Here is a 19133-nt window from a genome sequence, read left to right as displayed (position 1 = left end):
TGTTTTATTTTCCAATACAGCGTTTTTTTTCCATGATTTTCACGGGTTTTGTACGTAAGAAGCTGAAAAGCACTCAAACGGTACGTTTTTTGGTAATGTTTTCTTTTCCCATAAAGGGTGCTATACATGCACTTTAGAGTTTTCTTACCTAAGAAGCCTAAAAATAGTTACATCACAAGTTTTAGCATTAGTGTTCTGATTCTTTTTATAGAGTGCTTTCTATGTTTTTTTTTGCCGTTTTGCTTCCTTACATGGGGGTAATCACTCATAATGGATATTTTTTTTAATGTCATTCTGCTTCTCCACATCTAGTGTTATTGATATGTTTTAGCGTTTTGTACTTACGAAGCTGAAAAAACATTTATAATACATATTTCTGTTGTTATCGTTTCGTTTCGCATACGGGGTACTTTGCATGCATTTTTAGCGTTTTGGTACTTAACAAGCTGTAAGACACAAAATACACGTTTTTCATAATAGTGTTCTGTTTCTCCGTAAAGTGTGTTTTGCATGTTTTTTTTTTTTTTTTTTTACGTAAAACTCCATACCCCCATATAGGATATTTTCCATACACTTTGGTGTTTTTGTACATAACATGCTCAGAAACACTAAAAATATTTGTTTTGGTAATTTTATTGTTTCTCAATGTAGGGTTTTTATAGGCGTTTTGGTACGTAAGAAGCTAAAAACAATCAAAACACTCGTTTTTGGTAATTTTATGTTCTATTCACATATAGGGTGCTTTCCATGCTTTTTTTTATTTTGCGTTTTGGTGTCTAACATGCACAAAAACACATTTTTTTTTATGTCGTTTCGTTTCCCCATATAAGAAACTTTTTATGCAATTTGCAATTAGGTTTTGCTACCTAACAATGCGTGAAAACCTCATATTACATGGTTTTGCTTAAGTTTTTTTTTCTTTTTTTTCTCCATATAGAGTGGTATTGACGCGTTTTCGAGGTTAGTATCAAAAATTCAAAAACAATCATAATACACGTTTCTTGTAATATCTTTTCGTTTCACCATATAGGGTTCCTTTATTGCATTTTGGCGTTTTCTACATGAAAATAAATAAAATAAATAAATAAATAGATAAATAAAATATTCATTTTGGGTCATGTTATTCTGAATCTCCATAAAGTTTGATCTGGATGCGTTTTAACGTTTTGGTACGTAAGAAGTTTAAAAGCACTCAAAACGTACGTTTTTCGTAATATTTTTTTTCTTTTTTTCATATAGGGTGAAATCCATTCTTTTTAGAGTTTTAGTACCTAACAGCTCAAAAACACTTAAAGCACATGTGCATTTTGGCATTTTTTGTATCTAACAATGTGAAAACAATTAAATAACACGTTTTTGGTAATGTTGTTCTTTTTGTCCATATCGAGTGTTATTCATGCGCATTAGCAATTTGGTACCTAAGAAACTCAGAGACATTCTTAATACAAATCTCTGGTAATGTCCTTTCTTTTCAATATAATACGGTATTTTTCAAGCATTTTGGCTTTTTTTGTATGTAACAAGCTCATAAACACTTAAAATATTTGTTTTTGATAAAGATAATCTATTTTTCCACAAAGGGTGTTTTCCCGGAGTTTTAGCGTTTTTGTACGTAAAAAGTAAAAAAAAAACACTCAAATGACACGTTTTTGGTAATGTTTTGTTTTCCCATATAAGTTGCTTTCCATGATTTAAGTGTTTTCGTGCTTAACACGCTCATAAACACTGAAGAGACGTTTTTTTTTTTTTCCTTTAATCTTATTTCCTTATCCCATACAGGCTGCTTCGCATGGATTTTTGCTTTTTGGTACCTAATAATGTAAAAAAGTCAAAATACAGGTTTTTGGTAATGTTGATCTGTTTTTTTTTTTTTTTTCCGTATAGAGTGCTATCCAAGCGTTTTCAAGTTATAGTACCAATAAATCTCAAAAGCACTCATAATACTTGTTTCTCGTAATGTGTCTTCGTTTCCTCATATCAGGAATTTTTTATGCATTTTGATGTTTTTGTACGTAACAAGCTTAAAACACTCAAAATACTTGTTTTTAGTAAAGTTTTTTTTTTTTTTTTCATAAATATGGATTTCGGGCTGTGTTAGCTTATTGATACCTAAGTAGCTCAAAAGACTGAAAAGACACGATTTTAGTTTATTTCATATATAGAGTGACTTTCATACTTTTTTTAAGCGTTTTATTGCCTAACGCGCTCATAAACACTCAAAAGACACGTTTTTTTTGTTTTTATATCTTCTTCATTCCCCCATATAGAGTGCGTTGCATTCTTTTTGACGTTATGGTACCCAGCAATGTAAAATATACTCAAAATCCATGTTTTTTTTTTTTTATTATGTTATTCAGTTTCTCCATATTGAGTGCTATTCATTTCTTTTCGGGTTTCATTATCTAAGAAGCTCCAAAATACTCATTACGAGTATACTCGTTTCTCGTAATGTATTTTGGTTTCCCCATATGGGGTGCATTTTGGCGTTTTTACAGTTAGAACCGCAAAAACACTCAAAATACTTGATTTTGGTAATGTTATTGTGTTTCTGAATTAAGGGAGCTTTGCATGCCTTTCAGAATTTCTATACATAAGTAGCTCAAAAAGAGTGAAAAGAAACGTCTTTAGTAATGTTCTTTTTTTTTTTCTATTACACATAAAAGGGTCCTTTCCATTCTTTTTAGTGTTTAGGTGCATATAATGCTCATCAACACTTAAAAGACACTGTTCTGGAAATCTCATTTCCTTTCCCCATATAGTGTGGCTTCCATGCATTTTGACGTTTTCGAACCTAACAATATGAAACACTTAAAATCCAGGTTTTTTGTAACGTTGCTTTGTCTCTCCATATAGATTGCTATTCATGCGTTTTAGCGTTTTGGTATCTAAAAGAATGAAAACACTAAAAATACACGTTTCTCGTAATATCTTTTCGTCTCCCCATATAGGGTACTTCGAATGCATTTTTGCGTTTATGTACGTAACAAAATTATTAAAAAAATAAATAAATAAATAAATAAAAATACATGTTTTTGGTAATATTAATCTGTATCTTCATAAAGGGTGTTTTGTTGCTATCATACACAAAAACACTCAAAAGATACGTTTCTTGTAATTTCGTTTTTTCCTTTTCTTTTTTCCAATATGACATGCATTTTGGCGCTTTGGTACAGTCAAATACCTCAATACAATTTAAAAAAAAAATTGTTTCTCCATATAAAGATATATTTAACGCGCTTTCGCGTTTTTGGTACATCACCCCTTATATACGTTTTTCGTAATGTCCTTTCGTTTTCCCATATAGGGTACTTTGCACGCATTTTGTCGTTTATGTACGTAATAAGCTTAAAAACACTCATAATACCTGTTTCTAGTAATGTTACCCTGTGTCTTAATAAAGGGGGTTTGGCGTGCATTTTAGCATTTTGGTATGTAAGTCCCTGAAAAACGCACAAAAGGAACTTTTTAATAATGTTTTCTTTTCATATATCGGGTGCTTTCGATGTTTTTTTTAGTGTTTAGTTGTCAAACATGGAGAAAAACACTCATAAATACCTTTTTGTAAAGTCGTTTAATTTCATCGTAGAGGTCCCTTTCCATGCAATTTGGCTTTTTGATTGTGAAAAAAAAAACATTGTGAAAATACACAAAATACTCATTTTTTGTAATGTTCTCTTTCTCCATATAGAGTGTTATTCATGCGTTTTAGCGTTTTGGTACCTCAGAACCTCAAAAACACTGAAAATACACGTCTTTTGTAATGTTCTATTGTTTGACGATGTTGTATACTTTCAATACATATTTGCAGTTATGTAACATGCTAAAACATTGAAAATTTACGTTTTTTTTTAAGCTGTTTTAATTCTTATATTGTTTTTTGCATGCCGTTAAGCGTTTTGACATGTAAGGAGCTAAAAAAAAAAACTCAAAAGACCCGGTTTTGGTAATGCTGTTTTTTTTTTCTCTCTCTCTCTAATAAGGTGTTTTCCATGCGTTTTAGTGTTTTCCTGCCTAACACGCATCAAAAGACACTCAAAAAAACATGTTCATGGAAATGGAGTTTCAGAACGTAACAGAGGGTGCTTAGCATGCACTTTGGCTTTCTGGAATCTAAAAATGTGAAAAACACTCAAAACACACATTTTTTTTTTTTTTTTTTATAATGTTCTCTTTTCTCTTAGAATGCTATTCATGCGTCTTAGCGTTTTGGTACGTAAGACGATGAAAAGCACTCCTAATAAACATTTCTAGAAATGTTTTTTTTTTTTTTCGGTACGCCATATAAGGTATTTTCCATGTATTTTGTCGTTTTTATACATAGCTAAAAATTACTGAAAATACTTATTTTTCTTAATGTTACTCTTTCTCCATAAAAAAGAGTTATCCTGGCGTTTTAGCGTTTTGGTACGTAAGAAACTGAAACACTCAATATATACGTTTCTTGTAATGTTGTCTGTTATTCCCATATAGGGTGATTTCCATGCATTTTAGCGTTTTGGTGCATAACATTCCAAAGACATGTAATTTCTTTTCCCAAAATGCATACTTTGCATGCATCTTGGCTGTTAGGTACCTAACAATGAAAAAAAAAAACCCAGATTCACGTTTTTGAACACTAATAAGCTCAAAAACACTCATAACACACTTTTCTCGTAATGTCTCTTTGATTTTAAATATAGGATATTTAACATGAATTTACGCGTTTTCGTACATAATATGAATAACACTCATAACACGATTTTATTAGTGTTATTCTTTTTTTCTGCATATAGAATGCTATTGAGCGTTTTGTTTCTTAATGAGGTCAATAACATTCATAATACACGTTTCTGGTAATCTCGTAATGTTTCATCATATAGGGTACATTTATGTACATAACAAGTTCAAAAAAACTCAAAATACTTGATTTTGGTGATGTTACTGTCTCATTTAAGGGCATTTTCCATGCTTTAGGCTTTTTCGTAGGTAAGCACCTCAAAACACTGAAAAGGAAAATTTTGGGTAATGTTTTATTTTCCCATATAGAGTGCATTCCATTATTTTTTTTTTTAGCGTTTTATTGTCTAACATGTACAAAAACAGTCATAAGATACGTTTTGTGTAATGTGGTTTAATTTCACCACAGAAGGTGCTTTACATGTATTTTTTGCGTTTTGCTTTCTAAGAATGTGAAAAACACTCAAAATACACATTTTTTTTTCCCCCATATAGAGTGCTATTAATGCGTTTTAGCGTTTTGTTCCCTAAGAAGCTTAAAAAAAGAAACTCAAAATATACGTCTCGCGTAATGTTCTCTCCATAAATGGTGTTTTCCATACGTTTAAGCGTTTTTGTACGTAAGTAGTTCAAAATACTGAAATGATTATTTTTTCGTATTTTTTTTTTTTTCTTATAAAGATTGATTTCCATGCTTTTTAGCGTTTTAATGCTTAGCAGGCAAAAAAAAAAAAGAAAAAAGAAAGAAAGAAATACTGAAAGACACGTTTCTGGTAATTTTGTTTCCTTTCCCGATATAGGAAGCTTTGCAGGCATTTTCAAGTTTTAGTAACTGTAATATGATTCTCATCATATTAGAATTATAATGTCAATGTTGGCACCTTTGAATGTGGAGCGGGCAGTGTGTGTCGCTGTCATTGGTTGGAAAGAGGTGTAGACACGGGTTGTATTCCAGTTACTGTATAATTGTTATTGGCATATATGACAAGAATTGTAATTATTATTGAGATACATATATTGTTTTCTTACTTATTAACAAGTTTGGTATTGGTTAGTAATGTGTATTTGTTTGTCAAGAGGAAGTTTTCTTTTAGGGTCTGTGTATGTAACACGGATATATATTATACCGCACTCAGGGTGTAGGGGGAAGGTAGGCAGAGGGACAGTTGGTGCCTGTCAGGGGTGAGTGGCGGTTGTTTGACTGAGGTGAGTTTTGTGATAACATTATTTCTCTGATTTGTTTGACTTATGTTATGCCGCTGATTGTGCATATTGGTTGGTGTTATATTGAATGCGGTGCTGATAGGAGGATTTGATTAAGTGTAACTTTGCAGCATAGTTGGGGTAATGCTGTAATCAGACATATGGTGAAGTCTGCCTTGGCTGATGATGGGTGGTCATTTTGTGAGTACTATTTTATATGTATCGTGTGTCATTGCAATAGTGAATAATAGAATGGGATATGTGTTCATCTTATGTTATTCTTCTGTTTACTGGGTGAAGTTACAAGATATTGAAGGGAGTTACATGATATTGAGGTATGCTGTGTTTATGTTGACATTAAATTTGCAGGCTGAATCAATCAATAAATCAAGATACAGCAAGTCAGCCCAATCATAGTCATTATCCTACACTACAATTCAGCAAAATTCGCAGAGCAGCCATGGATGACTTGAAAAGGGAACGTGCTAATGCCAAGAGGAGATTCACCAGGAAGGTGGGACTCTTCAAGGATGCACACAAGAGAGGAGACTCCACAGCAACCCTACAAGTATTGTATAGTGAAGTTTGTGATTCTTTCAAAGTAGTGGATGTGGTGAATGAGAAAATTATTGACCTTTTAGATGGTAGTTCATCTTGCCAAGAGTATGAAGACTATATCATGGAATTGGAAACTATAAAGTGCACTCTTCTTGAGACATTAAAAGAAAAACCTAAGGCTGTACTTGCCATGAAAAAAATTGAGCCTCCTAAATTTGGTGGATCTGTAAGGTCATTTCCCTCATTTATTAGGGATTATACAAGACTGGTTGAATCACAACATGGTGAGGATCCCTATGTACTCAGAATGTCACTAGAGGGGGAACCCAGGAGACTTGTAGAAGATGCTTAAGGACTACAGATGTGACTACAGATCCAGAGTTAATTATCTTTTGTGATAGTAGCATGAAAGCATATGGAGCTGTAGCTTACATTAGGTGGAAGAAGCAGAATGGCACATATTGTGTAAAACTCTTATGTTCAAAGAATAGAATTGCTCCTATGAGGCAAATCAATATACCTAGACTGGAATTGTGTGCTGCAGTTTTGGCAAGCAGATTGAGAGTATCCATTGAAGGAGAAATGAGATACAACTATTCTAGGATAATCCACATCACAGATAGTGAGATTGTAAGGGCACAAATCCAAAAGGAATCACATAGATTTAACACCTTTGTTGGAAGTAGAGTTGCAGAGATTCAATCAAAGACAGAGCCCATAGAATGGTATTGGGTATCTTCTAAGGAAAACAATGCTGATTTAACCACCAGGGAATGCAGTCCCTTAGAGTTAGGGACAGGATCTGTATGGCAAAGTGGTCCACAATTTCTCTATTGTGACTTCTCAGAATGGCCAGTTAAACAGAATACAGTGTCTGATCTCCCTGATACTGTGTTTGCAAAGGTAACCATGAACACAGGAGAGATTACTACACCTAATGAGTTAATCAACATCCAAAATTTCAGCAATTTGAAACGGCTTTTGTCGGTAATGGCTCGAGTCATAAATGTAGTAAGAAAGAGATCATTTAAAGCTATAATATGTGATCCTAATGCAGAGGATATACAGAGAGCAGAATTATTTCTTGTTAAGAACGCTCAAACAAGCCTGCCACAAGACTGGGAAAAGAAATATAAACGTCTAGGACCAAGGATGAGAGAAGATGGCATTATCACTGTGGGAAGTCGAATGTCAAAATGGGTAAAAGACAATTGGAATTGTGATCAGTTCATGTTACTCCCATCAAAGCATCCATTTTCTGAACTGTATCTGTCCCACATACACAAGGAAGATCATAGTGGAATAGAAGCGGGCCTTGCTAGAGCTCAAGTGAAATACTGGGTATTAGGTGCGAGGAAGACAATGAAATCTATTAGAAAACAATGTGTAACTTGCCATAGAATAGATAAGATCTGCACATCCCAGTGTATGGGTGAACTACCTAAGGAAAGACTAGAGCCATGTCCACCATTTTACAATGTAAGTGTTGACCTGTTCGGTCCTCTTTGGGTTTGTGATACGGTGAAAAGAAGAGTGAAAAGAAAAACGTTTGGAGTAATTTTCAATTGCATGACAACAAGGGCTGTACATTTAGACCTTTCCAAAGGTTATGATACTCAAAACTTTCTTACTGTATTGAAGAGATTCACTTGTCTTAGAGGATTTCCCAAAAAATTATATTCAGATAATGGTACACAGTTAGTGTATGCAAACAAGGAATTGAGAGATATGGTTACTCGGTGGAATAAGCATGAAGTGTTCAATTTTGGAAAATTTAATGGTTTAATCTGGGTATTCAATAGATCAGCAGATGCCCCTTAGGAAAATTCTTGCAGTGAAGCGTTAATTAGATTAGTCAAGAGATCTCTCACTAGAATCATAGGTGAATCAGTCATATCCTTTGGAGAACTACAGTCTGTTATGTATGAGGTGGCCAATGTATTGAATGAACGGCCTATCGGGTTCAAACCAGGTGAAGATTTTGATGAAGGGACTGTATTGAGACCTAATGACTTACTACTGGGTCGATCTACCATTGATGCTCCTTGTGGATTTTGGAATGAACGGGGAGAAGTAAGTAGATCATATGCATTTAAGATTAAGGTCATTGATTTATTTTGGAAAAATTGGATGAAGAACTACTTTCCTACTCTAATTGTACGCCAAAAGTGGCATGTGAGTGTAAGAAATGTTCGGAAGGGTGACATTGTACTTGTTAATGATCATAATGTATTAAGAGGAGAATGGAAGTTAGCGGAAGTTGTAGAAGGTATACCAGGAAGGGATGGAAAGATCAGAGATGTGTTGTTGAGGTATAAAATTAATGAACCAGGAAAACAGTACAGGGGCCAACATGACAAGCAAATGGTAAGATCAGTACATAGACTGGTGGTGTTGCTCCCAGTCGATCAACAATAGAAGTATAGAAGCCTTTGATTTGTGGTGGGGGGAGTGTAATATGATTCTCATCATATTAGAATTATAATGTCAATGTTGGCACCTTTGAATGTGGAGCGGGCAGTGTGTGTCGCTGTCATTGGTTGGAAAGAGGTGTAGACACGGGTTGTATTCCAGTTACTGTATAATTGTTATTGGCATATATGACAAGAATTGTAATTATTATTGAGATACATATATTGTTTTCTTACTTATTAACAAGTTTGGTATTGGTTAGTAATGTGTATTTGTTTGTCAAGAGGAAGTTTTCTTTTAGGGTCTGTGTATGTAACACGGATATATATTATACCGCACTCAGGGTGTAGGGGGAAGGTAGGCAGAGGGACAGTTGGTGCCTGTCAGGGGTGAGTGGCGGTTGTTTGACTGAGGTGAGTTTTGTGATAACATTATTTCTCTGATTTGTTTGACTTATGTTATGCCGCTGATTGTGCATATTGGTTGGTGTTATATTGAATGCGGTGCTGATAGGAGGATTTGATTAAGTGTAACTTTGCAGCATAGTTGGGGTAATGCTGTAATCAGACATATGGTGAAGTCTGCCTTGGCTGATGATGGGCGGTCATTTTGTGAGTACTATTTTATATGTATCGTGTGTCATTGCAATAGTGAATAATAGAATGGGATATGTGTTCATCTTATGTTATTCTTCTGTTTACTGGGTGAAGTTACAAGATATTGAAGGGAGTTACATGATATTGAGGTATGCTGTGTTTATGTTGACATTAAATTTGCAGGCTGAATCAATCAATAAATCAAGATACAGCAAGTCAGCCCAATCATAGTCATTATCCTACACTACAGTAACTAACAATATAATATACATTAAAATACACATTTTTGGTAATGTTTTTCAGTTTCTCCGTATAGAGTGCTATTCATGAGTTTCAGCGTTTTTTTACCTAAGGAGCTCAAAAACACTCTTATTACACGTTTCTCGTAATGTCGTTTTGTTTCGAAATATACTGCCAATGAATTTTGGTGTTTTGGACGCTCAAAAACACACTAAATACTTTGCTTTTATTAATGTTATTGTGTTTCTCCTTGGGGAGGGTTTTGAATTTTATTTTTGTTTGCAGTCATTTTCAAATCTTAGTACCTAACAATGTAAAGTACACGTTTTTGGTAAAGTTGTTCTCTTTCTCCATAAAGAATCCTATTCATGCATTTTAGCAATTTGATATCCAAGAAGCTCAAGAAGACTCATAACATATGTTTTTGAAATGTCTTTTTGTGTCATATAGAGAGCACTTTGCATGCATTATGGCGTTTCTCTACGTGAGGAACTCAACAAACACTCAAAATACTTTTTTTTTTGGCAATGTTATTTTGTTTCTCCATAAAGTGTGGTTTGCAAGCGTTTTAGTGTTTTGGTGCGTTAGAAGATAAAAAAAATACTTAAAAGAAAACTTTTTGGTAGTTTTCTTTTCCCAACAGGATGATTTCCATGGTTTTTAGCATTTTAGTGCCAAAAACGAAAAAAAGAAAAAAAAACTCAAAATACACGTTTCTGGTAAATTCTTTCCATTTTCCCAAATAAAGAGCTTTGCAAGAATTTTTGTGTTTTGCTACCAAGCAATGTGAGATACACTTAAAATATATTTTTTTGGTAATGTTCTGCTTCTTCATATACAATGCTATTTATGATTTTTATCGTTTTGGTACCTAAGATCAAAAACACTGATAATACACGTTTCTTGCAATGTTCTTTCGTTTTCCAATATAGGGTATTTTCCATGCATTTTTTGCGTTTTTATACGTAAAAAGCTCAAAAACATTCAAATTACTTTTTTTAGATAATGTTATTGTTTTTTCTCCATAAGGCGTTTAGCATGTGTGTTTTGGTACGGAAAGAACTAAAAGAAAAAAAAAACTCTTAAAAGACAAGTTTTTCGTCGTTTTTTCCTTTACCGTATACAGTACTTTCAATGCTTTTTTTAGAGTTTAGTGCCTAACACGCTAATAAAAACTCAAAAGACACGTTTATAGAAATATCGTTTCTTTCCCCCACATCGGATGATTTGTATGCATTTAGTCTTATAATTTGAAATACACTCAAAATAAATGTTTTTAGTAATGTTGTTCTGTTTCTTCATATGGAGTTTCTTCATATAAATACTTTCTATGTTTTTTGACGTTTTTGTACAGAACAAGCTCAAAAAGACTTAAAATACTTGTTTTTTTTGTTTTGTTTTGTTTTTTGTGGTAATGTTTATTTATTTATTTTTTTACAGAAACGGTGTTTTCATGTGTTTTACTGTTTTGTTACGTAATTAGATCAAAAACACTCAAAAGACACGTTTTTGGTGTTTTTTTTTTCTTACTTTATTTTTCTTTTTTTTACTTTTTTCTGCTTAATACGCTCATAAATATTCAAAATACATGAATGAGGATATGTCGTTGTTTTCCCCATATAGTGTGTTCTTATGTATTTTGGCGTTATGGCACCCAACAATGTAAAATACACTCAAAATATACGTTTTTGGTTATATTGTAGTGTTTCTCCGTATAGAGTGGTATTTAAACGTTTTCGAGTTTTTGTACCTAAGATCTCAAAAACACTCATAATTCATGTTTCTCGTAATGTTGTTGTTTTTTTTTCGTTTATTTATATAAGATACTTTCAATGTTTTTTGACGTTTTTGTAGGTATTTACCGCATAAGCAATATAACAGTGACGATGGCGGAACTTGCCGTTGGTCAGCTTACCCTCGACCACCTTCATCTTGACAACTAATTGGAAGGTAGATCCACACGCTGAACCCTCTGTGAGGGGAGTGATGGGGGAATGTGATATTGTAGGCCTTTATTTGCACGTATTGGTCGATATTACACCTCTTGCGAAGTAGAATTATTCGTTCAAACTAACGCAGGTGTTATTTTTTTTTCCTTTGTTGGTAGGAAGGGGTGGGGGGCGGGGAATATATTATTTATTAGGGGATGTGGGTGATGGGATGAACCTTTTTGACCATAACCCTTATCAATTATCCATCCGTGGGTCTGCACCCCTGACGTGCCTAACTTGTGCACATCAATGACTCATGCATTATTGATTTACTTACTCGGTTACAGAGTAAGACGGAGCCTTTCATTTTAATATGCTTCCCAGATGTGCTCGATCTCACCGCCTATCAGTTTACTTCGTTGAACCGTATTTCTGATGGTGCCAGCAGGGAGTTGTGCCAAGCGATTAAGCAGTGATAATAATGGACGCTTATCGGCTGAAAGTCTTTTCGCGTCTCCTTTTCCATCGCCGAGTACTCGTATGAGATCAAACACACTTATCCCTGAAACTGGCAGAAGTAAGTTACCCCGATCATCCCATGAAATCCCAGGTTTACCCTCCAATAATTTCAAGAGAGATAAACCGTATTCTTTAAAGGAAGGTGAAACAGCAACTCAAATTAAATCACGCAACGGCAGATTGACAGGCGCGCATGATGGTGGAGCCGTGGTGAAGGCAGTGGTGGTGGCAGTGACCGGCGGCGGAAGTGAAGTTTTTTTTTCTTGAATTGTTTTGACGTGAATCGGTGAGGAGTTGCGACGTCGGCTGGTTTAAATGGGAACTAAACAATATCCTTTCATCTCTGTAGTAAACTTGTTATTGCCGACACGGCTATTGGGAGTAACGCGGCCAATATGCTGCCACCTCGTTTGGAGATGAGAATGGCTTTTTCTTGTACACAGGCGTCTTTTTCAAGGCTACAATGCGAATATCATTCTTGAAATTTTTTAGGCGGTTAATGATAGTATTGTCGTCCATCAGGTGTTTCTTAAAAAAGTTGGCGAATATTTCCGAGATGCAATTGACTTCACACTTATTCAAACTCTGCAAGACCTGCTTCCGCAATTTAGGGGAGATGTGAGAGAAGAGGAAAACCAAATCCTTTTATTTCGATATCAATAGTTTTTCCTCATCCATATCTTACTAAGTCATCCGCATCTATCCAGCTGTCAAATTTATCTGGATATCCACGCCAGTGGACGAAATACTTTCTCTTACCTCACTTGACCTTCGACCTTAATATAAAAATCTCTTCCACCTGGTGGCCTGCGTGACTCAGTATGGTTGGGGTGAAGCCATCGAGGGTAACGAGAAGGCACAACAGGCAATTGCAACATCGAAGGATTTGTTTTACGTGTAAGGACTCAAGATGGATACAAGCGTGAACCGACGTCAACACTTTCAGAATTGCCCGAAAAAGATTGCCCTGCTAGCCATGGCAAACACTAAAGTGGAGCAGATTATCATCCCAGAAGGAATGGGATGCAGAGGTCGCTGCCAGGATGAGTGGGCGAATAACTACCTGCCTAGGGTGGAAGGGCTGGTGATGTGACTTCAACCTTTTGGAGTTGAAACTATTCTGGTGAAGAAGTCTGAATAATCTATATCATGTAAAATTTTAAAATAAATTTGATGTGTGTTTGACGAATCGAGTATAAATATATTCCTTAATTGGGATGGTCGTTATTATTTATTTTGATCATGGCAGGAGCAGAGCATTATCTGTATTTGATGAGTCTGGGCAACACCGACCTCTACCCCCATAACCAGCCCCATTGCTTTGAAAATAGAATCACTCCCCCCATCCATCTTGATCCAAATAAGGAATATGAAGTAGGTCTGATAAACTGCTTTTATCCAAAACAGTTCTTGGGTCTAGTGACGGCTGATTATGCTTGCAGGATTGAGATTTGGGCCATAGCCCACGCCGATGAAACACGCATGTATAAACTCCATACATACACACCTCGAACGAGCACGGAGGTGGGCGATACTGGGTACAGTAAAATCCCTCTCATCCGGCATTCGAGTATCCGGCAGCTTCAAGTATCCGGCACATTTTTCCCCGAGCCTTAAAATCAATAAAAAATCAATGTGTACTCATAAAATCTATTAAAATTCCTGCGCAAGACATACTTTGTCCCCTCGCCACCAGAGCGCACTGCTTCGCGCCACCCGCGGCCCACTGCACTGTGTTTACTCAGTGACTCAGTCCCGCTTGTGCACTGTTTATCGCCTGACACCTTCATCATGCCTAAAGTTGTAGAAAAGAGGAAGCGTGTTGTGCTTACACTTAAGCAGCTGATCAGATCAGCTGATCTTTGTTATGGTAAGATGCGTAAGTGTAGGGTGGTGATTGTGGATATAATTTCACTTCTGTTCAAGTATCCGGCATGTCGGCGGTCCCGTTGATGCCGGATAAGAGGGATTTTACTGTATATGGTTGACGTCATTAATATCGAATTGGCCAAAGAATTAAAAAGCAATATGAAGACTGAGTATGACCGGAATTTTGAGGGTGATCAATTTTTTAACTATAATGAAAAAACGTGGAGTGGAGCGCATCCTTCAGAATGTCCCACAGTGCGACAACAATGGCCATTTCTGCTACTTGACTGTGAAATTTGGATCCAGGATGGCTCAAATCTTGGGCTTTGATTATTATGCCAAGTATAATTTAAACAGTTCATATGTCAAAAACGACTCCACCTTCATTCCCACCCCTTTCCCACCTTGAATGGATGGGGGGATAGATTTCACACTATGTTACATGGACTGTGTGTCACCGACGATATATGGCATTCAGAATGTCAACTTACTAGAAGTCATTAGCATGGAATCTGCCGGAGGTAAAGATTTTCATCAGACTGCATATAAATCGCTCAGTAAAACTATTATCGATTCGATTGCGATTCAACTCGCGGATCAAGTTGGCCGGCCCATTCACTTTGGGAGGGGTAAATCAATTACACTTTTACTGCATATCAGACAGAAATAAATAGCCGGTGATTATGTTCGGCGTCTTATTCATGACATGGCGGTCATCATGACGAGAGCGTTCGCACCTCCCACTCGAGCGGAATATGACTTGCTTTTTATGCAAAGCAAAGGCCATATCCGCGTTTTTAATCCACCCCATTCAAGAAGAGGTGGCTGTCTATTTTCCGTTTTGACCAGCTTTGCTAAAAGAGCAATTCCCTTTCTAATGCTCACTGTGGCACCCGAAGCGCTCCAAATGGGAAAAGATTTATTATCAGATATTTCAGAGGGGAAACGACTTTGCGAATCATTAAGAAATAGAGGCATCGCCGCCGTGAAGGGTGTGGGCGAAAGGATAATTCGAGGTGGACAAGTAATAAAAAAGAGGAAAGTTGGAGTCGGAAAAAAAAAGAAAAAAAAGAAGAGAAAGCAGCCAACCAGGCAACTGAAAAGAAAGACTTGCTATAAAGCAGATATCTTCAATATTTAGCTTAGTTGTGAAGATAACTCATTACGGGCTGGATGTGCATTGGGGGGAGCGACCTCCACCCCCCTGAGCAATTATCTGATGGCTGTGAGTGAGAATTTCCCACAGGTGAATCGCCTGCATACCATCGAATTGTCAGTCACTGTGAGGCGAAAGTTGGATGTATTACCCGTTAATTTAGACGCTAATGCTAATAATCATGTGGGGATTAACGACCATTACATTGAATTTAGACTGCCTGGCATTCCAGGACAATTTTTGGATCTATCATCGCTGTCTCTAGAATTGCAAGTTAGCGTGGCAAAGACGGATGGCTCGCCACTAGACGATGACGATCACGTCGTCTTTATTACTGGCTTGAATAATACGATGTTTAAGTCTTGCGCTTGTTATTTTAATGAACAGCTTGTGGAGTCATCCTCTTTGTTCAACTATCACGCTTTGATTAAAATGATTACAACAATCCCTCAGGATAAAATTGACTCTATCGGTCGCATCTCCTTCTACCACCGCGATTATGATGGATCAAAAGGCATAATCAATAAATTTGATGAAGACTATTTCACGGGTGGGAATAAAGACGAGAAATAATTGATAAAAGATTGCAAAACGCACGGCCTTTCAATGACTCCGCCTTTGTTTTCAGATATATCAAGTCTGGACGCTTACCTACTTGACTCTGTTGATATGAGAATTCGATTAGAATTGGCTAACAAAACATGGATTCTTAGTTCATACCAGGACGCCAGCAGTTTCAAATTTAAGCTCGAGATGGCTAAGTTATGGGTTGACCGCATCACGCAGCATCCGCCCGTCTTAGAATCATTAAATAATTCCCTGATTCTAAATCTACTGCAATACACTTTCAATAAGACACTCAATAAGACATATGTGTTAGGCGCCAATCAAACGTCTTTGATTGCCGAATTACCTTTCGCGCAATTCACACCTCAAAATTTGACCATGGCAATAGTTGATGTGGACAGCTTACAAGGCGTAATTGATAAGAATGGTTTATATTTTCATCACGCCGATCTGTCACATGTACATATCACCGTGAACAGGGCAACCATTTATAACGTTCGTAGCTCTTTCCCACATCATGCGTCAAAATTATTTTACATGACCCTTGAGTCACTAGGATTGGACACGTGTAATTCCCTAACATTTGATGCTTTTAATAAAGGTCAGACAGTATGTTTCTATAATTTTGTGATGGAGGACGTGCACAGTGCCATCTCTCTGGATAAATCAGGGAATCTAAGAATTAATCTTTCTTTTGCTAAGGGACGTAATCACAACCGCGTCATCATGTTTTTCGCCGACATTACTGGCTCATAGAAATTGATCATTATAGTCACGTTCGCTGCATTGTCCGCACATAAGCCGTCATGAATGCATGAGAAATACAAGCCGGTCTAGCAGGCATCTTGGGCGATCGAGTTTATTTTTTAGGCTGTCACAACCAACGTTGTGTGATAAGCGTCACTTCGCCATCGCCTCTCAACCCAGTCAGACGTCGAGGACTCATCTCCAAGAATGGAGCAAGCTGACAAGCGTTTCATCTTGAGAACCGTGGGTAAGTACGCCATTGCCTTGCATGCCATCACGCACCTTCGCCATTGTAAATTACATTAACATTCATTTGCCAATGAATAAGAATGGTGGGAGAAAAAAAAACTTTTCCATTGTTCTCATCGTTTTTTTTTTTTTTGTCTGTTACAGAACGTATCTGTTTCCGTTTTTATATCTGGGTGATGTTGGGGGTAAGCATAGCCATGCCAACTATGAGGATGTCGATGTGGAGAGAATGTTGGAGCCTGCAAAGAAGAAATTGATCTTTAGCAATGACGACATGTCACCGCTGCCAGCGACCCCACCTCCTGATGCCCCATCAGGACAGGAGTCGCAGCAGTCACAGGAGCAGCCACAGCCGCAGCAGCAGCCGCAGCAGCAGTCACGGCCGCTACCTCCGGAGTCGCTGATGCCGCCACCAGCCGAAACACAGCCGTGGCGGTCAGATGAGCAGGCTGTAGGCGGCAATGAGGGCCAGGAGGTGAAGAAGTTGTAGGAAAACTGAAAAAAAAAATATGCCTCCTAACACGCCAGAGGATGTCAGCATGCTAAAACTCCCAAATGCCCCACCCGCCCCTCGTAAGAAGGTGATTCCTAGAGTTATTAAAACTATGCTCGTCATTGACAGCGATGACGGTGATCTCTTCGCCTTCAATTCGCAAATGTTTTGAATGAATGAGATGTATTTGTCCTAATAAATCAATGAGCTGTATTTGCCCTAATAAAAATAAAATGTCCCATCGCCTCTGCATAACCTTTCTAATAATAATAATAATAATACTAAGGTGGCCATCCGTCATAAGTATTATGTCGGCGACCTCGCCCACACCGCAGGCGGTCAGCGAAAGTGAAGGTGACCGCCACCGCTCCAGCCATCACAGACGCTTAATCTAGGTAAAGGGATCGCAGGTAACGGAACCGCATGGGTAGTCACGATGACCTTGACCATCAGGAAGTGGCAGGGCATTGGAATGTACTGAGATGTCAGAGGGAACATGTGATGGCAAGACTCACCACCCTGGCCGCCCAGGATCCGTGCGTGCGACTAGCGTGTGGCAGCCGCGTGGCGGCCCATTCTATAGCCCTCAACTTCCCGTTCCCGCCCAAAACAAAGGCTGCATGGCCCCTGGTGGCGTCGCCACCCACTTTCCTGATGCGTTCAGTCCTCCCCCACCACCTTCCCTTCCGCCGACCTTGACCATCGAGTGGTGGGAGACATTGGAATGTACTGAGATGTCAGAGGGAACATCGCCGAAGGATAAGGACACACGCCCCCACCTCTCCCCTTCAGTGCCACCATCGCCGTCGCCATCACCCCCCCACCTCCCACCTTAACATGACCCATGGTGACGTCACTGTGAATGATCCATCCCCTCCCCCTTCCCCAGCGTTAATTTACAGCCAGGGTCGCCATCCTGAAATGAATTGCCACTGAGGCCTCCGGAAAAATGCCATGGGGGGCGACCCCCATGGCATTTTCCCTAATACTGCTGAGAATGTGTGTCCTGCCATGCTGTGAATGATGAAGAAAGGAAGGCGAGCAACAAGGGCTGGGAGAGGCTTGATGGCACATCTAATGAATTAGCATTAGGATGTTCTCCTGGCCCCAAAACTGTTTATCACTACCCTGAGCGTCAGTCAGACCCATGGGGTTTGTGAGTACAGCTTGTGAGAACAGCTTGGCCGGAGTTGTGCTTATGAGCTAATATTTTACAACCACTGATAACATGGTCATTTTCTTTTGCAATAGTACTAAGTCTCATTTTTTCCTCTCACCAGTTTTCTCTTTCTCTTTGCCAGTGGTCTCAACTGAAGGAGTAGAAGAGGCAATGTTCCCTGATACCCCCAATACAGTGCCGGTTACTGCTCCTGCCACTGGTATAACGGGTCCCTGAAGGTTTTGGCAGGCAAGTACTGGGTCGAGGGCATGTTGACTCTGTGAAATGCATCATGATTAATAAGGAAAAAGTAATCGGCAGCTAGCCCAGCCTCGGCCAATAGTATATACCCCGTTCATGTAATTGGGTTCTCACTATGACAGAAATACAATTTTTTACCTCCTCCAGCACAATTAATTCCAAAAGCTTTTCATAGCAGTAATAACCAGTCTTACTATCCACCCATTTACGATAAAATCGCTCCTTCTGGAGAAAACTCTACATTACATAAATCTGTATCCTCATTTTGCTACAGCTATGAAATTCCAGACAATAGGCTTCAGGAACTTTCCTATAGGCATAGAGAACAGATTTCTTGATCATCTGGTAATTCATAGCTTGGAGGGTCCAGGACAACAAATACCTCATGAGCTCTACCAAAAAATGCAGTGTACCAAATACTAATTTGAGTTTGGCCACCCATGTATCTCGGCTGCTT

At 37.8% G+C, this 19133-nt stretch overlaps 1 protein-coding gene across 3 annotated transcripts; it reads left to right on the top strand.

The window, feature by feature from the left end:
• Window positions 1–5551: 5551 nt before the first annotated feature.
• Window positions 5552–18702, top strand: LOC135106741 (uncharacterized). Of its 3 annotated transcripts, none has more exons than XR_010271448.1 (3): window positions 5552–6120; window positions 6289–6487; window positions 18558–18702. XR_010271448.1 is itself a non-coding variant. In XM_064016008.1 (3 exons), the coding sequence occupies exon 3, from the start codon at window positions 6883–6885 to the stop codon at window positions 8296–8298; it is 1416 nt and encodes a 471-aa protein (XP_063872078.1). In that variant the 5' UTR covers window positions 5552–5922; window positions 6051–6120; window positions 6289–6882; the 3' UTR covers window positions 8299–9700. The 3 variants fall into 3 exon arrangements, 2 of the variants coding, with proteins under 2 accessions (XP_063872078.1, XP_063872077.1); XM_064016008.1 differs by lacking the exon at window positions 18558–18702 and having other exon boundaries at window positions 5552–5922; window positions 6051–6120; window positions 6289–9700; XM_064016007.1 differs by lacking the exon at window positions 18558–18702 and having other exon boundaries at window positions 6289–9700.
• The last annotated feature ends 431 nt before the right edge of the window (window positions 18703–19133 follow it).

This window comes from Scylla paramamosain, chromosome 14 (assembly GCF_035594125.1).
Source record: "Scylla paramamosain isolate STU-SP2022 chromosome 14, ASM3559412v1, whole genome shotgun sequence".
NCBI lineage: Eukaryota > Metazoa > Arthropoda > Malacostraca > Decapoda > Portunidae > Scylla > Scylla paramamosain.
Note: the sequence above shows the minus strand (reverse complement) of the source record. Positions and strands in the feature narration are given on the sequence as shown.

Bases quoted from the DNA above. Each gene is read 5' to 3' on its own strand.
- LOC135106741 (XM_064016008.1), top strand. From the start codon at position 6,883: ATGAAAGCATATGGAGCTGTAGCTTACATTAGGTGGAAGAAGCAGAAT.